The sequence below is a fragment of the Martes martes genome, assembly GCF_963455335.1.
Source record: "Martes martes genome assembly, chromosome: 10".
Taxonomy (NCBI): Eukaryota; Metazoa; Chordata; class Mammalia; order Carnivora; family Mustelidae; genus Martes; species Martes martes.
Window position 1 is genome coordinate 62,143,727 of NC_137898.1, and position 26,201 is coordinate 62,169,927.

The following is a 26,201-nucleotide window of genomic DNA, read 5'->3' on the forward strand; positions in this document are numbered from 1 at the left end:
CCAATCCCCATTTTTAAAAGTTTTATTTTATTTATTTATTTATTTATTTATTTATTGGATGTCTTCCTGACCTTATAAACATAGAGAGGTGAAGAGAGTATGAGCTGCAGAGGGAGGAATAAATGGTGCCGAGTCACACAAGCAGTTTCCCTTCTTAGAAATCCAACCACAAGTCCACGGTGAGAAAATAAGTCTGCTGCTTTCCCTCTCCTCTCCTGCTAGTTTTTCTGCCTAAGCCTGTCTCTCTCCCTCTCTCCCCTCTGCGGGTTCGTCTTTCAGCCAGTCTTTCTCGGTTTCGGATTCCTTGTCTACTTCTCACTAATGTCTCTGGACCTCTTTCACTCATTTAAAAAAAACGAGGGTATGAGCTCGAGAAGAGGGAACCCTCACCCACCCAATCTCTTTCTTACCAACGTCCCCCCACCCTCTCTCTTTCACTCGCGCGCGAGGGCGCGCGTACACACACACACACACACACACACACACACTCCTGCGACCTCCAGATGTTCCCGACCGTGCGGCCATCTGCTGAGGTTGCTCAGGCGCTCCGGGGGAGGGGGCAGGGATCCCGTTTGCAGGAAGCTGGGAGCCAGGCCGACTGGAGTGGGCGGGAGCTGCGTGCGCACTTTTGAGACGCTCCCTAGGGTGGAACCCGGGCTCGGCTAGGGCTCAGCAGGCGGGCGGGGGGGCGGGGCGGGCGAGCGCCGGGAAAGCCGGCACTTTGGCGACACTCCCTAGGTCGTCGGGCGGCGGGCCCGAGCCGCCACAGGGCGCCGGGCGAGTGGGGGGGCTCCCAACGGCGGGCGGGGGCCGGGGGGCGGGCCGCGCCGAGTCGAGAAAAACGCCGGCCGGAGGGCCCGCGGCTGGGCCGCCTGGGTGAGCGCGCCGAGGCGGCTGCGGTGCCGGCTTCCAGGTGGGTGTGGGTCCCGGCGAAGCGGGAGTGCGCGCTGCGGGCGAAGGTCCGGAGCCCCCGACCCCAACCTCGCCGCCCCATCCGGCGGGCAGGCGGCGCTGGACTCTGGGGGCGGGCCCCGGGCCCCTCAACTTTTCCTGGATCCAGGGCGTCGGCAGTGGCTGCGGGGCGCCTGGGGCTCGGCCGGGGTAGGGAACCCGTACTAAGGGGAGAGGGCTTCCAGGAGACAAAGGCTCTGGGCGCGGGCCGGGGGCCGGCGCCTCTGGGGTCTTTGTGCGGACACGTGCATCCCGCGTTTGCGGGTCTTTGTAGATTTTGGTCCGGGAACGTGCATCTGCCTGCGCCTTTGTGTGTCCGTGGCTTTGTGTGGCTGTTTAGTGCCTATGTCCACGTTTTGTGGGCCCGCGTTTGGTTGTGGGTGTGGGTGGGCTCATCGTCGTGTGTCCGCGTACGTGGTCTGTGCCTGTCGACGTGTCTGGGTTGGATGTCCGTGGAGTGTGTGCGCGCCGAGAGCCAGACACCACCCAACTCCTTGCTCCCCTGCTGTCCACCCGGGCCCCCGACTTGACTTCAAACTTTTCAACTGGTTCCTCCGGCAACAGCCCCCGCCCTCCTCCAGCGGCAGCCAGGGCAGGGGCGCTGGCAGCCTTCCCCTCTTTCACCTCCCGGGGTCCTTAGAGCCGCGAGGGGGTGGGATAAGATGGGACGGGGGTCAGCCGCGCTAGGGGACTCGCCCTGGCCGGGGCTGGGCGGAGCGCGCTGGACACCCCAGCCGATCCAGCTGGGAGAAGAGAAGTAAGTGGTCAGTTCTGGGCTCCGGCGGCCGGCTGCGGGTGTGTGTGTGTGTGTGTGTGTGTGTGTGTGCTGGAAACGGAAGAGGAGATGGCAGCCGGTGTTGCCAGCCCCGCTCTTCTCGGAGAGAGTGTATGTGACCGAGAGAGACGTGTCTGCTTGGCGAGAGGCCGGCCCCAGCCCCCGGCTCCGCTTTGAGATCCGCTCTCCGTCGGCGTCCCGCCCCCGCGGTGGGGACCAGCCCTCAGATTCGGTAGGTGAGGAGGCGACGGCCTCTGGGATCCCGGCACCTACTGGTTCCCAGTGGGACAGCTATGGGCCCACAGTACGGCTCTGGGCGAGTTGCTCAGCCTCTCGGAGTCGCAGTCACCCTGCCCTCGATGGGAGCGAGAGAACTCCCCTCTGGGCGCGGAGAGTGCAGTCGGGATTACCCGCGCTGCGGAATTCGGCCGGAGCCGGAGCCGTGCCGCCCACACTTGGCCGGGAGGAGGAGGTGACTCAGGAACTTCTCCGAACCTTCCTCCCTGCCTGCTCTACCCCTAAAATTAGTCCAGACTTGTGGAGCCTAGGTCTGACCAAGAGGGAGTCTTCAGCGGTGGGAGCCTGCTGGGCCTTTGATGCGGAGTCGCAGAGATAGCCCTAACACCATCCCTCCCCGTCCTCTCATCCCCTACCCTCGTCTTTAACCAGGAGTTTTGGAGATGCTGAAGATGTGAAGAGGGGCCACAAGCCACTCACCTAGGAAGGAGACAACTGCTGGCGCTCCCCACCCCCTTTCCGTGCCTCAGTTTCCCTTCTGCAAAGGAAGGTGTTGACAACTCCCCTCCCTTTCTGTTGTGGCTGACTGGTTGAGACCCCAGAAACTGGAAACACTTTGATTTTTTTTTTTAAGATTTTTTTTTATTTATTTGGCAGACAGATCACAAGTAGGCAGAGAGGCAGAGAGAGAGAGGGGAAGAAGGCTGAGCAGAGAGCCTGATGTCGGGCTGGATCCCAGGACCTTGAGAACATAACCTGAGCTGAAGGCAGAGGCTTAACCCACTGAGCCACCCAGGTGCCCCAACACTTTGATTTTTGGTGCACACCTCCATTCTGTCTCGAGCAGTTTCCAGGCAGTAATTTGCTGTATTGAATGGGGGGAGGGAAAGTGGCTTTGAAGTTAGGGAGGGATGAAGTGAGGTGGGCCTGGAGCCCCTGCAGCCTGGGAAAGGGAAGGCTGGGATGTGGCAGTGGAGGGAGGCCAGGGGACTGTGCCTGGCAGGCAGGAAGTGTCTTCCACTGAGGGAATAGCACTTTGTGGCTGTGTATTCTGAAAACAGCAGAGAAGTGGTCAGCATTGCAAACTATCAGATTGGAGGTGTGTGTTGGCATGGGGTGAGGACTGGAATTCCGCTGGGAGGGAAGGGAGAGGCCCAATATGAGGGCCTTGAATGCCGGGCCTAGGAGCTGGGATTTGTACCTGCAGGTGGTGGAGAGCTGCTGGAGGGTTTAAGCAGGCATAATAGGATGGGCTTGGTAATTCCAAGAAAAATTCCTCTGGCTCTTGGGCAATGCTGGAGACTGGCAGTCCAGTCTGCAGGCAGAGTTAGAGTCAAGAACTTAGATTTTACTCCCACTCTGTTTCTTCCTGGCTCTGTGACCTTGAGCAAGTAACTTTACCTCTGATTTTCAGTCTCCTCATCCTTAAGATGTGAATAGTAGTAATTCCTGTCTAACTGATCTGTTGTGAATGCCAGATAGGATGAGGAATGACATGTGCTAACAAAATGAGACGAGGTTTGTGGTGTGCCTTCCACTGGGGCATTGCACTGACCACGGAAGGCAGAGACAGCTTCAGGTGTGGTCCTAAACCTGATTTCACCACCTGGCAAAGCCTGAAGTCTCCTGCAAGCTTGGGCCAGATTTGTCCTCACCAGTAGAGGGAAGCTTTTCGTCCAAGACATTTCATTCATCTGGTTTATCCCCTTTCACGTGGCCAGGCCCCACATAGGAGATGGGCAGGACACAGATCCGAAGACAGTCAAGACCACGAAGTGTATCATACTTTGCTATGAGCAAGCAGCCCAGAGGCCACAGGAGCCTAGGGGGACAGTGCATGGTAGACAAAGAAAAGAAGGGCATCTTTGTCATCTCATCATCTTCATCAGAGGAAACAACCTGTGCAAAGGTGTGGGGCCCTAGAGGCAAGATAGGCTTCTGGTCTGGCAAGCCGTCTTTGTGGGTTGGGTTTTAAGTGGGAGCAATGGTGAGGTCCTAGTGTTCTGTTGGGATTGTACTCTGGTGCCCAGTAAGGCTGACAATTGGAGGCAGGAGGCCAGGAACAAGGCCGTTGTAGCAGTCCAGGCCAGGAGGCCTCCTGAGCTGAACCTGGGCAGGGTGAGCTCACTGCCTGGCTTGGGGGTAAGAGAGGGGAAGATGGGGACCCACCTACCCAGGGATAGCCACCAATTCTCGTTCTGTCCTCTTCTGTCACAGGTGACACACCTGTTTCAACCTACTTTGGCTTCTGCAACCTTTCCAAACCCACTTCCCAATTCCCTGACAGGTCTGGTCAGCATTTGTAGCCCAGGCTGGGCCCTGGATGCTTTAAACTCTGCCCCTGCTTCACCTTCAGATCTGCTGGTGTCGCAGCTCCTTTTCCTTTCCTGGCCCCTGAAAGCAGGAACATTAGGGGGCAGGAACCCACCTGCTGTGAGCACCAATGCGTGCCAGGCCTGGAACTGAGTCTTCATCATTTTACTTTGTGTAATCCTCCCAGTGACCTGCTGGGAGGATTCCGAGAATCCTCACCATGTTACCGAGGAAGCCTCTGACTCAGGGGTGAGGGCACATGCGAGCCCCCTCGCAGGAGAGGCACTGTGGGGTTGGAGCCCAGTCTGCCAGGCTGGAAAACCCATTCCTCTGCCCCAGACTGCCTCCCCGTGAGTCTACACGTGCTGCCTTTCACCAAAGGGGACTTGGCAAGCTTCAGAAAGAAGACACGCTGGACAGAAAGAATAGTCTTGGGAGCCTTGCCCATTCCCCTGTAGATCATCCTCCTCCGGCAAGGTTGCTGGGCCCAGCTGTACCAGGGATAATGTCATTGAGGAGCCTGGGCACAGAGTATTTCGATCCTGAGTCCAGCCCCTATCCTCACTGGCTGTGTGACTCCGGACAGATCACTGAACCTCTCTGGGTCTCTTCACGTGGCTGTAAGAGAGACACAGTGCCATCTAACCTGCCGAGCTTGCAAGGTGACCAAACGGATCATAGTTGAGAAATCGGAAAGGTCAAGAGGTGTCCTCTTGTGCAGTGGTAGTATTCTGAATGCCTAGTACAGTGTCCAGCCTAGTACTCTGTGCCAGCCCCAGTGCTTTGCAAGGACATAAAAATCCATCTGACCCCATCCCTGCTCACAGGACAGACAGATAAACGTAATAACCAGCTCTAGCCATGGCCTTCACGGGCCCTTTTGTAAGTTGAGTCTCAGCGGCATAAGGAGGGATTTCGAGCTCAGACATCTGGGTGTGAGACCTGGTTCCTCTACTACCCAGCTGAATCATGAGAGCCTCGTCTGCAAAATAGGGACAGTGACCATGGTCAAGGACTGTGGTCCTTGGTCCATGGTCAAGACAGTGACGTAGAAGGTGCAGGGTAAACTGACGTGTTTGTACAGATGTGTGGCATTAGCGATTCTGTTGGGAGAGTCAGCCCTCCAAAGCCCTGAAATTCTTTCTGCTTTGCGTTTCCAGAGCTGACTAAGTGGGGGTTGGGGGACAGGATGTTCATGGAATTTCCACCTGGGGATTTCACTGACATTAACTCAAGTGAGCTCCTGGCAGAGAGCGGCCTGTCTCAGGTGGGTGCTGGGACCCCTGTCCAGCCCAAGGCTCAGCCTTCCGCCCACCCCATTCCTGTGCCAGGGGCTCCCTCTTGGAGTTTTGGTGAGGAGCTGGCAAATCTTTGGCCCAGAGATGCTGCAGTGCAGCGCCAGAGGCAGGCATCTGGAGCTAGGAAGGCCTAAGCCGGAACCCCAAGCTCTAGATCAGTCTCAGAGAAGGAGGAAGGAGTTTGGAGCCTGGTCAGCGGGGGCCAGCACACTGTCCAGGGAATGTTAGTACAAGTAGTCACAGACCTGCCGGGTACCTGGCGCTGAGCTGGGTCCTTGGGTGGAATAACACGGTCATTGCCTTTTGGAAGCTTCATAGATTGTCGCCATCATTGACTACCATGCATGGAGCTTTTAGGATGTGACAGATGTGGAACTGAGTGTTTCCCACACTCTCCCATAATGCTTTGACTAACTGTGTCTTCATTCCTATTGAAGACACTGAGACCCAACAAGGTTGATACTTGCCCAAGGCACACAGGCGCGGGGCTGGCCTTACACCTGGGTCTGAGTCCAGCCATTGAGCCTGAATTTCTGTTCTGTTCCTCCCCCCACCAGGGCCTCCAGGCCTGGCTCTGACCCCAGCAGGAGGAAGGGACAAACAGGTGAAGAAGGCAGAGTTGCTGCCCCAAGCCGCCCATGCTTGAAGTCAGGAGCCAGGCAGGTAATCATAGGAGAGAATGTAGTCAGTGTGCACCCGAGGGAGGCACGCAGATGGCGGGAGAGGCCCCGGCTGGGAGATGCGGCTCCGGGGCCCGAGTGGACAGAACAGGCTTTGTTCCGCAGGCAGGGCCACAGCAAGCCAGGTGGATGCGGGGGCTGCTGGCTGCAGTCAGGCACCAGGTCCTGGGCCCTGCTTTGCCATTTCCTTGTCGTCACTGCCAGTTACCCAGGATCTCTGGGGGACCTTCCAGTTCCCCACCCTGAAGTATCCAAGTTTGAGGAAGTGCATGCAAGGGCCAAGAGTGGTTCAGAGCTCCTCACTGTAGGTTCAGATCAAGATGGGGACTCAGCTGGGGGAGGGGAGACCGTGGGGACAGGGTGCCTCCGTGCCAGGGTGAACTTGATGTCTGTAGGCAAAAGGAGAGGTTGGGAGGGTTTGGGGAAGGGGAGTGATTGTGGCCACACCTGTCCTGGGGGCTGTCTGAGCAGTCCCTCACTGTCCCGGCAGGGAGAGCTTCCTGGAGTCTGTTAGTAAATAGTCACGTGGCTTTGTCATCTGACCTCACAGGGCCATGGGCCAACTTTCCTTAGAGTCACAGTGGCTTTGCCCAGAGGACATTATGCTATGTCCCCCCAGCCCAAGGTGGGTAGTTTCTAAGCCCTTGTGTTCTGTAGGCTGGCTGACCAGTGTCTTTTATCTGCAGGTCAGGGTTTGGAAAAGAAGTGATACCTCTCGGGCCAAAGATCCTTTCCCTCCCTTGCTTTCAGTGGGGGCCACCTGTCTGCCTTTCCCTTTCTCCCTGGGGTCAGTCGCAGGTCCCAGAGAGAGGCAGAGTCTGTACTGTTTCACACAGAAGGGAAAACCAAGGCTCAAAGAAAGAAAGAAAAAATCATGAAGGTCACACAGCTATCGGCATGCTGGGCACGAGAATCCTGTTTTCCTGGGTGCAGGACAGATGTTAGCAATCTTGTTCCAACTTGTTCTCCTGTCCCCACTGCTGGTCTGTAAGCCTCGTGAGGACAGGGACCTGGTCCCCCCCGACTTCCACCTAGCATGCCCCTCTCATGGCTTTGCTCAGTGTCCTGCACTTAGTAGAGATTTAGTAAATGCCTCTGGTACATGATGACCTCCCAAGACGCTGGGGCTGCTGGGCCATACCTCTCACTGCGAAGCCACAGGAGCTGAGGCTCAAGGAGGAGAGGGGACTCCTCCACAAGAGTGAGCAGACCAGGCCGGGGCTCCTGGCTGTCCTCCAGGGTCTGTATTGTCACCATGCACGGTCATCCTGTTGCCTCCCCTTCAGCCCCCATAGAGGTGAAGGGGATGGGGGAGGGCCCTCGGAGGGAGGAGGCACAAGCACTCATCATCTGCCCATCGGTCAGGTCCTGGTACTGTGGTCTCTGGTCGTCACAGTGACCCCTTGAGGGAGGGGTTGTTGTCTCCATTTTAGGTGAGAAGATGGGCTGAGAGAGTGGAAGTCACTTCCGCAGGTCGCCCAGTTTAGCACGTGACCAGCTCCCAGGCTCGTAGCTCCTTCAGAGCCAGGAATGGATCCCAGAATGACAGTTCTCATCTGGAGGGTGAATGCTCACCAGTAGGTAGAGGCCTCCCAGAGCACCATGTCAGGAAAAGCTCCGGGGCCCTGTGCAGGTTCCCCCAGGCTGCAGTGCTGGGATTGAGCGGTGACCTCCACAGTGGATATGGCTGTAGGTCGGCTCAAAAGGTGCCATCTTTTCATCACGCGGCCGCATTTCTCTATGGGAATATTCTGCTTCCCAGTCTCATCTTCACACCTGTCCCCTCTGAGGCCCATGGGACCATCATTACCATCCCAGATTCATAGTCTAAGGAACCAGTCTGAAGAGGTAAAGTGACTTGCCCGGTTCACACTGCAAGTCAGTGTCCAAGGTTTCTGGCTCTCTGTGAAGGCCTTTTCTCTCCACGGAGTGGAGGCTGGTGGTCTCCGTCAAGGAAACTCAAGGAACTCAACATTATTCATCCCTTCTCCCATCCAGGAGCCCTGTGGAGAAATAGCATGCCTCCCAGAAAAGAACTGCTCTCCCAGGGGGTGCTGATAAGAGCTTGGACATGTTTCATGCATGTGTGCTGAAAGAAGGAGGAAGAGAGATGGGTCAGGCCCGCCTGCTGGCCCCCACCCACCTGCTCCCTGTCTTGTGGGGGAAGACAGGGTAGCCCACACTGCAGTCTTCCTGTGTGCTAGGAAGCCTGCCAGGGGCCTCACTGCCACCATTCTAGTTCATGTCCTCCACAGTCCTGTGAGCTGGCTATTCGCATGTCCATTTTACAGATGGGGAGAGTGAGGCTCAGAGATTGTGAGATTGTGAGGCTCAGAGATTGTGGCTAGTCAAGATCAGAGAACGCAGAGGAGGCTCTGTTAGTGTGTTTGTCAGTGTGTTTCATGTATATTTCTCCTGTAAGAGAGGAAATAGGGGGAGAAAAGGAGACTAAGACATGTTGAAATCACTCAAAGTTCTACCATCTAACGAAAAACTACTGTGGTGTGGATATATTTTCTTCTAGACTTTTCCAAAATTAGGATTTGGGTTGGTTGTGTGTGTTTTGTTTTTGTTTTTGTTTTAGTGCATAGTTAAGATTTTCCTAGACATGCAGTTTATCCTTATGATAGCTAGCATTATGGCATCGGCCCTCTCTATGAAGCCACAGACTTTTTTGAGCATGATTTCTGTGGCCTCTGTAAGATCCCTAGGAGACTTCACCAGCCATCCTGAGTGGGCTGGGAAGCCCTAGCCTGGAATCAGAAGACCAGAGCCTGAACATGGGCCACCACCACCTCGCGGGGGCGCTGTGGACAAGTCACTGCACGATGGGTCACGGGCTCCTCATCACTCCAGGGCAGGGTGGCCCTCGAAGCATCTAATGAGCAAAAAGGACTTTTGTAAACTATAAAGAGCCCATGCCCCCTGGCCAGAATATTCCTTATCTTCCCTCAGTCTCCCCTCTGAGAAAGTTCTGCCTTCCCCTTGGCTCCTGAGGCTTTTGCTGAGGGCTTGGAGCCACAGTGCCGGGCCCTAGCACCTCTGAGACACTCGTGTGCAAAGTCACCCCTCCTTATGTTATCCCAGAGGGGATCTCTTCTGGGCAGGACAGGGACATGGACTCTTAGACACCGGCCCACGCCTCCAAAGTCTTAAGGCATCTCGGGGGCTTCTCCTTTCTCTCCACTGCCTGGGACACCGCAGAGAGGCCTCTGGGCTCTGCTGTGAGCTCATGAAAGCCCAGGGCCACTGAGTATTAAAGACTGTGGAGCCTGGCCTGAGCACTCTGGCCGCTGCCCTCCTCCTTTCCCAGCAAAGTACAGAAGTGCGTGTTCCACTTAAACCGAACCAGTTCGGAGATTACCAAGGCTGGAGTTCAGTTCTCATCCTCCGTGTCCTCTATAAATGGACCCAAGACGGCTGACCTTCTGTTGTGACCGCAGATGTGGGAGCAAAGGCCAGTCCAGCACTGGCCCGTCGTGGGGACCGGCTCAGACTGACCCCGTCAGCACTTGCCACTGGGAATGTCAGGCCTGGCACAGAACGGGGCCCCCGGCAGAGGTGGCTGCTGCACAGGGCTGGGGAGGACCTTGTCTGGGGTGCTGAGGGAGCGCCCACAAGTGCAGTTACACAGGTGGGTCTCGGTGTGTGCTCGTGCTCCCTTTACGTCAGCTGTTCTGCCTCCAGCGGCTGGTAATGACCACCTTGCGTTCGTGCCCAGCCCTTCCCAGTTTGCATTGCACTTCGGTGGGAGTTGAATCACCTCGTGTGAAGAGGGCAGGGCGGGGATGACTGCCTTGCGGTGGGGAGGAGAGGCGGAGGCCTGGGGAGCGCAGTGAGAGGCCCCTGCTCTGGGGAGAGGGTTTGGGCTGTGTTCAGGCTGCCGGTTACATAAGCAGGAGCTCACAAGGGGCCATCTGGCATTTAATAGGCATATTGTATAATCACCTTTAGGAACCAGAGGGTAACCGCGGGGGCCTGTGGCGGGGGATGGGGGGGTGGGGCGGGGGTTGTTTAAACCCCAGGAAGGGTGCGTATGGGCAGATCGGCTTGGCAGGGAAGGTGGGGCTCTGAGTGGTAATGAACCCCTGGGGTGAGAAGCTAACCCAGCAGAACAAAGGCGGCCTAGAGCAACTTAATATTTTCCTTTTGGTCCCAGACATTGGAACACTCTGTCCCGCCTCAGTTGGGACCAAGCCCAGGATGCACCTGGGCCGGGTTTAATCCTCAAATTGGACTCTACAAAAGAAAGGGGTGGGGAGAGGGGAGGCCCACATAGGGGGAGACGGAGAGAAGAGCCCCACTTCTCACTGCCCCTGCCCGAGCCAGAGTGCGGATCGGATGGCTGCCCCCTTCAGTTTCATGTGGGGCTGGTAATGCTATCCTGCAGCTCCGCCCCACTCACCCCACCCTGAGGGCCAGTGGGAGGGTTTGGCGGGGAAACTGGGCAGTGGGGCAGGGCAGGGCCACCCCAGAAGAAGAGACCTGCTGGGGTGACCCTGGGTGCCTTCTGTCCCCCCCAGAGTGGCCGCTATGTGTCAGGAGGGGGTAACACCAGACTGTGCAGTGAGAAGCCTTCCTACTCAACCCTCTCTCATCCCCCTCCAAGCCCCCCACCTCGGCACCTCTGTCCGAAAAGCTTCAGTAGGTGTGAACTCAGACTTGGGTCACACAGATGTGTGTGGTTGTGAGGAATGAGTGTGACAGCCTACGTGGAGTGCCTTGCATGGCTGACAGCTACTGTTATGATTGTACAGGGAGGGAAACTGAGGCATAGCATGTGTCAGGGGAAAAAGCCCCTCTTGGGCATGTCTCTGCTGCCCTGCTTTCACTAGTTTGGGAAAAAGCCCGGTTCCTCTCTGAGCCTCTAGTTCTTCATCTGTATAATGAAGTATATCTGTATAATGAAGGAACCAGCCCAGCTGCCCGCCCTGGGTTAAAGGAAGGGCAAGCTGTATTAGATGTGGGGAGGGATAGGGCAAGGGGGAAGGGGCTTGGGACAGGTGTCCCCAGAACCCATCTGAAGTTGAGACACAGGGTCCCCAGTGGGAATAAGGTTGCTGCCTCTGGAGGGCAGGCCAAGGAGGGGACTCAGGACTAGGGACTCTGGTATCGTTACCCACAAAAGGGGTAGGGTGGGGGTGGATATTGCAGGTCCCCTTGCAGGGAAAGACTTCAGTCTCAGGAGATGGAGTGTGGGTCTCAGACACGGCTCAGACATGGCCAAACCATGACAGTGAGTCATGCTTCCTCTGTACTCCATCCAGGCCCTTCCCCACCCCCACCCCCACCCCATACATGTGGCCGAGCATGGCTTTCCGAACCTTCTACATCTTAGTTGGTGTCACTGTGAGGGTTAAGGGGGACCGTGTCGGGGGAGCAGGTAGCACAGCCCCCAGCACTGGCTCAGCAGAGGTGGATGGAGCACCCTAGCCCATCAGAGCTGGAGAGGCCAGCCAAAGACCCATCCAGTTCAGGAGGTTTCCAGCGGGGTGGTAAGCAGGCCTGGAAGGTTCCAAGTCTCCACCCTCATGTCAACCAGAGCTTGGCTGCTTTTACCTGCCAATCTTTTTTTTTTTTTAAGAAAGTGTTCCACTGCTCTAGCGATCTGGCCTAACCCCTTCTCTGTACAGATGGAGAGACCAAGGCCAAAGAGGAGTGGGGACCAGGAACTGCATGAGGAAGAGTGTTCGGGGGAAGCATTCTGGGAGGACAGAACTGGTGGTGGCAGTGTTCAGCCATGCCTAGATACACTGGCTTATGGCTTCCGTGGTTGGGCGAGAACCGTCTGGTATGGGAAGCCTGCTGCCGTCCCTCACCTGTGGCTCTCTTTCTAGCCCCCACCATGCCGTGGCCCCTGCTGCTGTTGCTAGCTGTGAGCGGGGCCCAGACAACCCGGCCGTGCTTCCCCGGATGCCAGTGCGACGTGGAGACCTTTGGCCTCTTCGACAGCTTCAGCCTGACCCGCGTGGATTGCAGTGGCCTAGGCCCCCACATCGTGCCCGTGCCCATCCCCCTGGACACAGCCCACCTGGACCTGTCCTCCAACCGACTGGAAACTGTGAATGAGTCGGTACTGGCCGGGCCAGGCTACACCACTCTGGCGGGTCTGGACCTCAGCCACAACCTGCTCACCAGCATCTCGCCCACTGCCTTCTCCCGCCTTCGCTACCTGGAGTCGCTTGACATCAGCCACAACGGCTTGGCAACCCTGCCGACAGAGAGCTTCACCAGCTCACCCCTGAGCGACGTGAATCTCAGCCACAACCGGCTCCGGGAGGTCTCGGTGTCCGCCTTCACGACCCACAGCCAGGGCCGGGCGCTGCACGTGGACCTCTCGCACAACCTCCTCCACCGCCTGACACCCCACTCTGCAGGGGCCGGCCCTCCCGCGCCCACCATCCAGAGCCTGAACCTGGCCTGGAACCGGCTCCGCACCGTTCCGGACCTCCGGGACCTGCCCCTCCGCTACCTGAGCCTGGATGGGAACCCACTGGCCGCTGTTGGCCCAGGCGCCTTCCGGGGGCTGGCAGGCCTGACGCACCTGTCACTGGGCAGCCTACAGGGTGTCCCGCAGCTGGCACCTTATGGCTTCCGGGAGCTGCAGAGTTTGCAGGTCTTGGACCTGTCGGGCAACCCAAAGCTCACATGGGCGGGAGCTGAAGTCTTCTCGGGCCTGGGCTCCCTGCAGGAGCTGGACCTGTCGGGCACGGGCCTAGTGCCTCTGCCAGAGCCGCTGCTACTCCACCTGCCCGCCTTGCAGAGCATCAGCGTGGGCCAGGCCGTGCGGTGCCGGCGACTGGTACGCGAGGGCGCCTACCCCCGGCAGCCGGGCTCCAGCCCCAAGGTGGCCCTGCACTGCGTAGACACCCAGGAACCCGCTGCTAAGGGCCCCAATGCTTTGTGACAAATGGCGTTGCCTGGGGCCACATAACGGACTGCTGCTCTGGGCTCCCTAGGATCCTGGGTAACTTATATTTTTGTGTGCCAATGCCAGGGAGGGGAGGACCCTGCCGGCCTCTGGGGCAGCAGCATCGGAAGAGAGCTGTGGGCCGAAGGAGAAGCTTTGGAGCTGGGCCCAGCCCCAGAAGCAAAGTCTTGTCCCTCTTTCTGTGTTGTCCTCCAAACCATAACTAGAAGGTCTTCGATGCCAAACCAGACAGCAGTCCCCTGCTGTCCTTCCCCACTTGTCACCAAAGTGCCTTCCCTCAGGCCTGGGCCAACCTGATCCGTGACAGGAGGAGGGTGGAAGGGAGCCACTTCTGCAGGGTGGAGGTCAGGCCCATGGCTGAGCATCCCCTGGGGCCCGCGGTTCAGTCACTCAGGGGCATGGGCTGCTTTTACGAGATAGCCCCCCTCTTTGCTCTGGGCACATGAGGCCCACCTGATCCTTTTTTTTTCCTCTAGGACCCTGGGTAGAACCTTAGTCATGGAAGGGACTAGAGAAAAAATCAAGTGCACCTCCTCAGGTGACAGATGGGGCAACTGAGGTCTGGAGAAGGAACACGGCTAATCATAGGTACTACAGCGGAGGCATGGCTGGCCCCAGGACCCTGCCTCCCAGAGAGGCCCTTTGCACTTTTTTGTCTTCTCTAAATCATGCCCTCTGTCCCCTTCCTGGGCTCCCCCATCTGGCCATGTGTGCCCTTTCCCTGTCATTCCAAGGACAGGCAAGGGTCTCGGAAGTGGGCCTCTGGGCCCTGTAACCAGCCATGTGGCACAGGTTAAGTCAGCTCTCCGCGGAGCCTCTGGAAACTTAAGGCATGCCAGTCCCAACCCTACCAGTGTCCCACTCTGGCATGGGGTCCTGCAGCAACTGGAAATTCACCCATTGAACCCTGATGCATACCGCCTCTAATGGACTCGGCAAGGAGTCCATGCGGTCCCGAAAACCCCCAAGAGCCTCCCGGATTCAGCCCCCACTGGCCCTGAGCCCCACGGCCTGTCTCCCCCATCCATCAGGAGGCAGGTACCCCCATCAGAGTTCATGCTGTCCACCCCAGGTGGCCTCTGAGCTCCTCAGCCCTGGGCTCTGTCCTTAGTCTTTGTTTTATAAAAGTTGTTGTCTTTGTAATGGCCTGTCACTTCAAACCCCTCCCCAACCCCCCTACCCCTGCCGGCAGGGGATGGAAACGTGTCATTTGTAAAAAGAAGAAAAGCATTGCATTTGTTCACTTTTGTAATACTGTGTCCTGGGGATGCTTTGAGGGAGGAGGTGTTGGGTGGTAGCCAAGAGTATGTGGCCCATTGGGCCTCAGGGGGCTGGTCCCACAGAGATGCCCACAGGACAATGAGAGCTCTGTCCTCCCCCACCAGCCCCACCCTGCACCTAACTGGTCCTTGATTGAATAAACACTATAAAGTGTCCCTCTTTCCATCCTTCGACCTGCATCCACGGCCAGATCTTGGACAGCCTGTTCTCCCAGAAAAGCCCAGGAGCCTCGCAGGATTGGGACAGTGAGCTGACACGAGGGAGCCAGTCAGGAATGGGCTGTTCCTTTCACTGTGGCTGCTACCCTGTCTAGCCATTTTCCCTCTCCCCACTGCCCCAGCTCCGTGACATGTCAGGCCCTGGCACGCCTCTTGCCTTTGCTCAGGCTGTTCCTCTGGGGCCTTGGCCTTCCACCATCTCTGCCGCTCGACTCCTTCCCACTCTAATAGACTTGGTTCCTCCCTCACCTCCTCAGAGCTTTCCCTAAGGTCCCCCTTCCCCCCTCCTGAGCTCCAGCAGTACTTGGTTTCTGCTTGGCATTTTGACTGCTGCAGGACCCTGAGACCCTGACTCCCGTTTGCATACTTCCAGTCCCGGGAGCTTGCTTCCAGCTCATCAGAATGCCTCTGCTGCCTCTAAGTTGTTCCTTCTAACTGGCCAAGGTCTGCGGGAACATCCATCACCATCATCAACGACAATGACAAGCTTTTTTCTGCTACCTACTCTGTGCCCGGGGACTCGTGTTCTTCGGGTGTGAGTGGGAAGGACACACGCAAGATACCTGACCATAAGAGCTGCATGGGGAGCTGTAAGAGCCCTGTGGTGGGGCTAGGAAGTCTTCCTAGAGGAGGCAGGTCCACAGAGCTGAGGACAAGTGAACCTTGGACTGAGGGGGATGACACTTACAAGGAGGGGGTCATGGGTGAACAATGGCACAGGACCCAGAATATTCAGGCTACAAGTATGGCTGGAAAGCTTGCCCATCATGTAATTTAATCCCTCCTCCCCCCACCCCCAGGCTCAGGCTCCATGAGTGGGAGGCTAGCACCCATCAGTCAATATGGGAGTAGGTATCAACACTCATGGTCCTCAGATGGTTCTCTACCCCTCCCTCATCCCCTGGGACAAGAGAGACTTCAAATGCAGGGGCAGGGGGAGGGATCCTAGGGACTTTAACCCAGTGAGGCTTGGCCCTCCCCAAGTCCTTGAAGGGTGGGGGGAGGGGGGCACATGGAATGTAGGTGTCTTTCAAATGGGGACAAAAAGTACTAAATTACAAAAATAAAAAGGGTGCAAAGCGGTGCTGAAGGCACTGTGGGGAGGCCAGGCCTCCTGCAGAAGATAACTGAGTTCTGGGGCAGGTCACCTCCACCCTGGGCTGCAGCGTCATATCTGCAAAAGCCGGGGGACTGAAGCTCCACGAGTGAGGGTGGGACCGTCACACTGTGCCTCCTGTGGGGCATTACCCCGCACATCCCACAGCGCTGGCCTCCGGCAAACCCTGGGGAGAGGAGAAGCCCCTCTGGCCAGCTGCCCTTACCGAACCCAGCATCCACGCCTCCAGAGACTCCCAGCCCGCAGCGCCACCATGTGGCCGCACGTGGCTAGACACACCCTGTCCGAAGTTCCCTGTTCCGGGGGCCGCACCCGGAGGCCAAGGCGGACCTGCGCAGTTCGCGGGCCAGCACCTCATCCCACTAGCCACACTGCCTTCATGCTGCTACAGGCTGCCCTCCTGGGGTCCTGGGGCCGAGAATTAGGACATTAAAACCTTACAGAATTATAGAGATGAGTGCAAAGGTCCCGTTTTAGAGTTCACAGGAAAGCATTCATTAAAATCTTGGGTCCATAACGAACCGGCTCTGTGACTTTGGCCACATCACTTGACCTCTCTGAACCTGGAGAAGGGGGATGGAAATATCTCCCTCCACAGGATTGTATGAGTAAATGAAGCAACGTCTGTAAAGAATCAAGCACAGTGCCCGGCACAAGTAAATGCTTGTTCCCGGCTTCATTGAACACAGAACTAGGAAATAGACCACAGAAGCAGGTAGTCTTTGACTCCTATTTTGAAAAATGACTCAGGACTGAAGAACATCACAAAGGTTTTGGACTGTAGAGTTGCAGGACAATACTCTAACACAAAAGATCTTCACTCTGGGTACCGAACATAGAATAGGCCTTCAGCACACGTCAGCTGAGTTTTGGGGACAGGCAGACAGCTGAGGCACAGTTTGTCACCATGGCCCAGGCAGGCTCCCACGCATTTCCTTGCGTTCTGCTAACAATACAGCTGCCCCTTACTGGACACTGGTTCCTTGGACTTAGTGGGCAAATACCATTTTCCTCCTCACCACACAGCCCCAGGTAATATTGTCACCACACAAATGAGACCTGGCTTCAGCTGACCAATGGTGAGTCATTCTTGTGTGTCCTATTTCAGTGGCTGGACAGCTGTGCAGATCCCGTACGTCAGAGAGGGCAGGGGTGCTCTGAGAAACTGAAAAAACACTGGGATTCCGTCTATTTTTCTGTTGAAAAGAAATCAGGGAAGTTATGCAATTCTAAAGACCTCCAATCAGACTGTTGGTTCTACATCATAGAGCATGAAAAAGCAAAGATCAAAGTCAAAGTCTTCCACCCCACCCCTGACCCCTGATCCTGTTTCACAAATGCAGAGACTAAGGCCCAGAGAAGAGCAGCCCAAGGTCACACAGCAGGGGACCAGGATTCTGTGCTTCAGAACTGGTGACATAATTTGTGGGACCCAGTGTAAAATGACAATACGGAAACTCATTCAAAATTATTGAGAATGGCAAGATGACAAGAGCAGAGCATGAAATCAAGTCCAAGGCCCTTCTAAGGTCGTACTGCCCATGAAGCCAGGCCCGCTGTGCTTTAATCACACTATTTTACAGAGAAGGAAGGAACAAACAGCCCGTGTTGGTCAGGATGGCAGAGAGAGTCATCCCTCTGGAAGCCAATTATTCTTTCAAATCTGGAAATTTCCCTCCATGGGTGTTATCATACCACCCCCTGATGTCCCCAAATTGTCATGACCAAAGGGCTCTCAGAGAGGGCAGAGGAAGACATAGATACTAGCACCCACCAGCTGTATCCAGACCAGCTCGCAGGATGTTTCTATGCACAAGACGGTCAAGCACACCTGGGACAGAGGCCTACCCTCTGCTCCTACCTCAAGTACACTAAGATGGTAGAGGTCATCATAGGCTAATAAGGTCTTGCCCATTAATGCTCAGTGTTCTGTGTTGGCTAATGCTCAGGTGGGAGCAAATGTTCATCGATACCTAATATTTACCAATACCTAATGTCCATCAATCACAGTTCCTGCCAACGGCTGATAGCTACAAAGGGAAAATGCCCAGTGGTGGTAATGTCCACTATTGCTCAACAAATACCAATGGCCACTGTTTGCGGGGAGCTAATTGCGATGACAACTGCTTTATGCATCAACACCTAATGTCAGTCCATAGCTCAGCACCTGGCAACAGCATCTGGCCATCCAGCGAAGTCATGTGTCCTGTGTTTATTCTTCTCTTTTATTTATTAAAATGCCAGTGGTTGTGTTTATGGATGGGACTGTGTTTGTTGAGCCAAGCAGGAAATTCTTCCTGTGTTTACTGTTTAATTCCAAAAGCCATTTCTGCTTTTATTTTGCATCCCTGTTAGTCAAAATATTCTGATTGAGGAATACACATTTGTGTTTCTTGATACCTCCACGTAGATATGTGTAACATGTATATGTCATTATTATATACATGATACAAGAAGACAGAGAAAAAGAGAACATGGTTTTAGAACAGAAGTGTCAAGGCAGGAAAAACGTTCTAACTAGTTGCTTCTTAGAAGCAGCAACGTTTTCCCAAGTTGAGTGATGATTCGAGCATCAGCCCTCCTGCTCAGGTGAAGGATGAAAAGCCAGGTTCCCTAATAAGGTCAAGGACCTGACACAGGGCCCCTTAAAGCCTCGTAGCCAGCAATGAAGGCACAGGCTTTGCTGCTTACAGCTAAGTGGCCTGGGGTAAGCCCTTTAACCTCTCGATGAGACTCAGTTTCCATGTCTGTGAAATGGAGTTGGTAACTATCTCACAGGCTTGTGGTAGGGAATAAGTGAGTCAATGTCATAAAACACTTAGACTAGGGCCTGGCATAGAGTAAGTGATAATAAATAATATAAAATACTATTTTCTTGAGAATTCCTTCTTTGTCAAATTTAGAAGCATGCTGTGTCTCCATATATTCTCAGGCAGAGTTTCTTCAATGGCCGTCGGCTCTCAGCAGGTGACCTCCTAGTAGGTGTTATGCTCAGGAACTTGGCTGAAAATAAGTTCCACCCTCTGCACCAGTACATTTTAAAATTGCCCTCGCCATACAATTTCCTTCTGACCCAAAGCTTGTAAGGGGATAGTGCTTGGGAAATATTCCCCTAACCATCCTCTTCAGGCCTGGTGGTCACCGATGGAACAGCCAACCTGCTGTGATTTGAAACGCAGGGAAAACATTCCACTCTCATGTCACTGTCCTTGAGAGTCTCACTGTGCCTGAAATATCTCCTATTATTCTTTTTTTTTAACTAGTTTATTTATTTATTCTTTAAAGATTTTATTTATTTATTTGACTAACAGAGATCACAAGTAGGCAGAGAGTCAGGCAGAGAGAGAGGAGAAAGCTGGCTCCCCGCTGAGCAGAGAACCCTATGCGGGGCTGGATCCCAGGACCCTGGGAGCATGACCCGAGCCGAAGGCAGAGGCTTTAACCCACTGAGCCACCCAGGTGCCCCTCGCCTGTTATTCTTTTGCTTAAGCTATGGACATGAACAAATGTCGATGTGGGATGGGGACATTTGCTAACTACTGGGGAGCAAGGGGTACCTGCCCGCTGTCTCCAAATGTGATGTGCCCTAAAAATGACTTTAAGGCCTACGTTATAATGGTTTCTGAGACGACGGTGCTAGAGGTCAGATCATGAGATCCAGAAAGAAGGTAGTTGAAGGAGAAGGTCTCTTACTAATGTAGCCTTCTCCACCAACCATTGTGATATCCTGTCCTATTGATGATCCCCATGACCCACCTCCTAGTATTACCACCCTTCTTTTCAAATCTGGATTGGAGCCAGATTTGCTTTAATCAACAGGAGACAATAGAAGTGGCTTAGGGTCATTTCCAGAGGTACATTTTAAGAAGGCCTGGTAAGTTTCACTTTTGCAACCTTGGGAGCCTGGAGCTGGCACATATGGAGTCTGGTGAGACAATGTAGAGAAGCCGTAAGGCCATATGGAGAGAGAAAATCTCAATCATCCTGTAGCCCAGCAAATCTCAGACCACAGCTAAACACGGGAGTGACCCCAAGCAAACCAGCAGGAGAACTGGCCAGGTGATCTCAGCCCTGACTGTAGAATCCCGAGCAAATAGAATGATTGTTGTGCTAAGTCATTATTCTTCAGAGTGGATTCTTTCACAGTGCTCTTCCATGGGGCAATAAATAACCAAAACAATCAAGTCTAGGCTCCAGGATGGTTAGTTTTGGGGGGGGGGGCCTGAGGAGTGGGGACCAGGCAGAGAAGCACTGTTGAGAGGAAATGTTCTTGAGTTTCTGAGATGCCGCCCTGCAGGTGAGCTCATCTCTCGTTCTGTGTGTCTCGAAGCCTCCCAGGGGCCTGGCCAGGCTCCCCTTAGCCTCATGCTCTCCTCCCAGCCCACTACCCCAGCCCAAACCGAAGACTTGCAGGTCCCCAGACAGACACACGTCTCAAGCAGGGCCCTCCCCTTGTCTCACCTCCAGTCCTAGCTCAGACCTGGAAGAATAAAGACCCAACACCCCCCCGCCCCTGCCCCGTCCAGCTAACAGGCCTTCCCCGTCCCCCAGGGGCTTTCCTCCAGGCGGCTGACCTGACTTCTATGATGGCCCCAGGGCTGGGGTGAGTCCAGTCACCGGTGTCACCGGCGGGGAACACCGGGCCACGAAAGGGATGCAGGTCTGGAATGCAGTGGCCGCCCCCTCCCTGAGTGGGCCCTGAGAAAGGCAGAGCTTTTTGTTCCTTCCTGCAGACTGTGGGCAAAGTCATACTTAGCACAAGCTTTAAAAATACTCTCCCTACCCGCAGACACAAACACTGTAATTCCCTTGACGGGCCCCACCCACCCACTAAATCCAACGCCCTGTGCGACCCGTGAGAAGTGGGTAGGGACCAAGATGGGGGCCTGTGGGGAGTGTTCTCTCGGGTCTGAGCAGACCTCTAGGGAGTGGCGACACAGAACTTCCCATGTTTCTCCTCGGCTCTAATCCAGTACCTCCTCTGCCCTCCGGAGAGACACTGATCACCTTTATTTCTCCAGCTTACATTTCACACTGAGGGCAAGAACGGCGCCTATCTTGCCTCCCAAAGGGTCCCTGGCACCCAGGCTGGTACCCTGGCACGTAGTTGCTTGTCAATACACTTCTGAAAATAAATAAATGTGTTTGTTGCATCTATTTTACTGACAGTGAAATGAAGCCCAGCGAGGTTAAGTGACTTCCCAAGGCTGCACAGCAAGCTCATGGCAGAAACCTGCTCTTGAGTCTTCCAGTTCCTCTGCAGTAGGAACCTCCCTTCCCTTTCCCCTCCTCTCTCCCTCAGGTGGCAGCTGTGTCCTTCATCTGCCTGAGCTGGGATGGGGAAGGAGCCCCCTGTGAGGCTCCCCCTCCTCCTCTCCAGCTCCTTGACAGGGAACCACCTCTGCTCTGACTCTGCTCCAGGTGACGAGGTCTGTGCCCGCTTCACCCATCCCTACAGCAGCCCTACTGGCAATGGAAGGGTGAGATCCCCCCTCCACCGCCCCGGCCTGCTTCCCCAGCTGTAACATAGTCAGCCTCCAAGATCAAGGGCTCCTTCTGAAAAGAAGGTCTGGGAACCCCTATGAGAAAGACCGAAGCGCCAGCCCCCTCATGCTCGCAGCATGGCACACAGCACAAACCCTCACCAGAAATGCCCAGAAATCTCATTTTTTCCCAATGTACCAAAATTTCACCTCAATGTTACGTAAGTTTCTAACTTTTGTGTGCGTGTGTTTGCGCGCGCATATGTGCACATGAATGGTGGTTGTGGTAGCTTTCAGGTTTGTTTGTTTTTTTTTTAAGATTTTATTTTCATTTATTTGAGAGAGAGACACACACACACAGAGAGCACAAGTAGGGGAGAGGGAGAAGCAGACTCCCTGCTGAGCTGGGAGCCTGATATGGGGCTGGATCCCACTACCTGGAGATCGTGACTGGAGCCAAAGGGAGACGCTTAACCATCTGAGCCACCCAGGAGCTCCTGGATTTCAGGTTTTAAAAACAAACAAATCCAGATGATTCTCCCACAGAATCAGGTTCAGAGTTTACACAGAGCTCACCTTCCACACCCATCCCTCCTTTGCTCTTCACAACCTTCTTGTGGGGAAAGGAGGGCAGGGCTTATCACCAACCCAATTCACAGATGGGGAAAGTGAAGCCCAGAGCGTAGGTGGCAGAACCTGGGGCTTGTACTCAGAAGCCCTATTCAGAGTGATTCCATTTCAAAAACAAAAGGAAAAGAAAAAAGGCAGAAGGTAATTACTGCACAGAGAGACCTGCCCAAAGAGCTTGCTTAGTCCTGGCAGGGAGCTAAATCAGCTGGTGGGAAGCCCATTTTCTAGGAAATGGGGGTGAGAGGTGAGAAGAATAATAAAACCCTGGGACAAAGGCAACGGGATGCTGAAAAAGTGACTCAAAGGATTAGGGCAGCCCAGGGGGTGAGCCTGCACGCCTCCATGCTCAGGATCCACCCCCACACACTTGGAAGCCCTGAGATTGTCAAAAACACCACGGGCCTGGCCACAGGGCACCCAGAGGTGTTCTGACCGCAGCCCTATCATGGCAGCTCCCGTGGACTGCAGTAAGAAGTGGCAAGAGGCTACCTAAGCAGGGAGCTTGCTTTCCCATCTGACAGGAGGGACTTCAGGGATCCTTGCAAGCTCTGAGGTGCTGGTGGAACCAGGAGCAGAGGCCAGTCTCTGACTTGTCAGTGTCGTCCCCATGAGAGGGCCAGGCCAATACATGCCTCTTGCCTTTCCCCACCCACTGGCCCCTTTGTTTACACCCCTGTTCCTGGAGCTGATGCTCTAGTCCCAGGCTTGGGGAGCAGAGGGTGAGGCAGCCCCTCGAGGAGAGAGCAGAGGGGAAGCTTGGAGAAGTAGAAGTCTGAGTGAGTAGTGGCTATTGGCAGTCCCCAAGTACTGCATTGCCTTCACATCTTCCCCTCTGGTAAAATAACTTCCAATCTTTAAAAACTAACCTTTATTCAGGTGATTTTTTTAAAAATTCCCCAAATAGTCACTGCTTATATATTGATTTACTTCATTCTCACTATGCAAAAAGATGTTTGACAGATGAGAAAACTGAGGCTCAGAGAGGTTACCTGATTTGCCCTACGTCACACAGCAGGTAAGTGACAAATCTCAGTTCTTTTTTTGTTTTGTTTTGTTTTTTAAGGGAACTCTGTGCCTCATGTGGGGCTTGAACTCATGACCCTGAGATCAAGAGTGGCATGCTCCACCAACTGAGCCAGCCAGTTGCCCCAGATTTCAGAATTTAAAAGCAAGTCTGTCTGACTCTGGAGCCCATAAATAAACTAGGTGTATAGACGGAAAACACATCCTAACCATTCAGAACGAGAAACAGAGACTCCTAGAGTGTCAGTCTCCTCGGTTCTTCCTCGCCGCACCCGAGACTGGGGTTTGGCGGGGACCGTGGAAGGGATTTGAGATCCTGCTGCTGGTGATCCAAGTGCTCTGATCTGGGCTCCAGCCCAATCCACCCACCTGTGAGCGGGACCAATAGGGAGCAACTTCTAGTCACCCCTGCTTGATTGTTCTACTGGCCAAGGGCAGTCGCTCTGGGGTTGGGAAGCCCCTCAGAGAAAGGCCCTATGGGCCCAAGTCTTCATTATTCCCCTTCTTAGGTAACCTGCTCAAAGCCAACCAGTCGAGTGGGCCTGGGTTTGAACACAGGTCCTCTGACCTTCCTGTCCAGGCCTTCTCCCTGCCCATCCCAGGGCCTTGTTCAGTGTCAGATGTACCGAGGACATCTCGTGGGCCACGGCTATTGTGGATGAGGCTATGGCATAGTCCCATATCCCATGCCCAGGTCCATGGCACTTTTACAAGGACCTCAGGGATTTCACTAAAAATGTCTGGCCATGTGGGGATACCCAGGCACGAAGGCAGGTCAGCAGGGAAAATATTTAGCCTCTGGAATCAGGATGGCAGGAAAAGTGGGGGCACCTTGCCCTCCAGCTGTCCCTGCTGCTTTGTAGCTACATCACCCCAGCCAAGATGCTGGAGCTCTGGGTCCCTCACCAGAGAGTGGGGATACCAACCCTGTTTGCAGCCCATTTGCACCACCCTCAGAGCCCCCATCACATGGCCTGGCACACTTTGGGGGGGCCTAAAAGGGGTCGGCAACTTCCTCCAGTTTCTGAGGTTGAGATTCGGGGTGCATCCCGGGACCAGGCCTGCGTTGGGTTTGACTGGGCAGTACTGGTGCCACGCTGGTATGTGAGTCCTGTGACTCTCTGTGCTATTAGGCATAATGGGGACTCCAGGGAGGCTTGGGTCATTATGTCATTGACACCCAGCCAGGGGCGCTGATAAGACAAATTAATGTGCCATGTAGCCAGAAATCACAGAGGAAAAGGAACCAAAAGGAACAATGCAATCAGTAATGCCTGTCTACCACCTGAATGGCGTGTAAGTTTTCAGAGCAATTGCATGTCCGTGCAGTTTTCATCTTAACAAAAGCCTTGTGAGGAGCTAGGAAGGCACTATTAGCTCCTTTTACAGAAAAGAAAACCGAGGGTCAAAGAGGAGTTTTGTGGTTTATCCAGGGTCATACATGTGGTGGCAGAGAGGAGAGTAAACTCTGGGCCTGGGCCCCTTCCCCAGACAGGGAAGGAGGGAAGGGCATGGGAACCCAGAATCCTCCTGTCTGCCCCCGCAAAATTGCCCTTAGTAGTAAAAAAAAAAAAAAAAAAAAAAGCAAACGAAGACACTGTGGGTTACCATTTGCACTGTTATTGTATCCTTTCTAGGAGGTAGTGTCTCCTTGGAGGACAGGGTGGGAACATAGGCTGTCTCACACCTGGCACAAGAGACAGAACTTTGGCACAACTTTGCTGAAGAGCAGTTTGGCAATATGTACCCAATGTCCTATAATGATTTCAAAATAAAAATTTTGAATGGAGCTGCAACTCCAGCCAGGAGGTGGGTACTGGCAGGGAGGGGGACCTGAGGGCACCCTCTGGGCGTGGACAGACAGTAATACCCTATCCTATTGATCAGGGTGCTGAGTACACAGCAGAGCTGTGACATCCAATGAGCTATGCCCTTTGATACGTATGCTTCTCTTTGTCTATATTAAACTTCAGTACAGGTGTTCTTTAAGACTAAACCTACAGAAGAACATTTAAAGATGGGAGGAAATGTCCATACATATATATAAATATCTTTGAGTAGAAAAAAATGTAGGGCACAAAATAGTATATATTATTTGACACAATATTTAGTTTAAAATTATATAAATCCAGGGGCTCCTGGGTGGCTCAATTGATTAACCCTTGTCATGATCTCTTGGTTGTGGGATTGAGCCCCACGTGGGGCTCTGTGCTCAACGCGAGTCTGCTTCAGATTTTCTCTCCCTCTCCCTTCTGCTTACTCTGTCTCTCTTTAGTAAATACATAAAATTTTTTTAAAAAATAAAATAAAATCATAAAAATTAAGGGCACCTGACTGGCTCAGTTCGTGGAGCATGTGACTCACGATCTCAAGGTCATGAGTTCAAGTCCCATGTTAGACATGGAGCCTACATAAAGAGATAGATAGATAATAGATAGATAGATAGATAGATAGATAGATAGATAAAATCATAAAAATGTATATATATGTAGAGAAATGCCTAAGAAGATATGCCAGGTTGCTAACAAGGCTGCCTCTGTCTGGTGGAATTGTGCTTCATCTAAACTCACTTCTTGGTTCTGTATTTTCCATATTCACTATGATAAAGATGTATCACTTTTGAAAAAAACACACACAGTTGTTTTAAGTGCTAGCCTTCGATATTTGCATGGAATTCCCTAACTTATATGTATTTTTTAATAACCGTGTTCTTAGAAAGATCCACAGGACAGAGATGATTATTCCCCTTTCAAAGATCAGGGAACGTAGGCCAGGGAGGGAGCCACTTATTCAAGGCCTCACCACAGCTGCACATGGAGTGAAGGCTGACCTCAGCTCTCCCAGCTCCCATGCCGAGCTGTCCCCATGGCAAAAGACCATGTTGGGCACAAAGAGGCTTCAAAGGTAACGAAAATCATAGCTCTCTGAGTTGGACTTCACATCGCATTCAGTCCAATCCCACCATCTCTACATCATGCCCCAGAATGGCCACGTGCTCTCTCCTTGCATACCTCCAGTGACAGGGGACTCATGGTCTCCTACGGCAGCCCCTTCCATTCTGCTCTATGCTTAGTGAATTGCCCGGCATTTTCACTGACCCCCAAGTCCATACCCACTCCTCCACCTTCCTTCACCCATCTTCATCATACTTGTTGGGCTACACGAATACATAAGATCCCTCTTTCTTGTGACAGTCCTGTGGAATTGGGGAGACAATAATCTATCCCCTGTCCCTCACTCCTAAGGATAGGACTTTGAGGTTCA

General features: G+C 54.0%; 1 protein-coding gene across 2 annotated transcripts; it reads left to right on the forward strand.

Annotated features, from left to right (window-relative positions):
• The first annotated feature begins 793 nt into the window (after window positions 1-793).
• On the forward strand, window positions 794-14,621 carry TSKU (tsukushi, small leucine rich proteoglycan). 2 transcript variants are annotated; one of them, XM_080817822.1, is made up of 3 exons: window positions 870-913; window positions 6,132-6,237; window positions 12,092-14,621. In XM_080817822.1, exons 2-3 carry the CDS (start codon window positions 6,213-6,215, stop codon window positions 13,159-13,161), a joined length of 1,095 nt encoding a protein of 364 aa, XP_080673948.1. In that variant the 5' UTR covers window positions 870-913; window positions 6,132-6,212; the 3' UTR covers window positions 13,162-14,621. The 2 variants fall into 2 exon arrangements, with proteins under 2 accessions (XP_080673949.1, XP_080673948.1); XM_080817823.1 differs by lacking the exon at window positions 6,132-6,237 and having other exon boundaries at window positions 794-913.
• Window positions 14,622-26,201: the final 11,580 nt, after the last annotated feature.

Excerpts from the sequence above, each read along its gene's own strand:
- TSKU (XM_080817822.1), top strand. The coding sequence starts at position 6,213 with ATGCTTGAAGTCAGGAGCCAGGCAG. Across the intron at positions 6,238-12,091 it reads TGAAGTCAGGAGCCAGGCAG|CCCCCACCATGCCGTGGCCC; the intron begins GTAATCATAGGA and ends CTCTCTTTCTAG.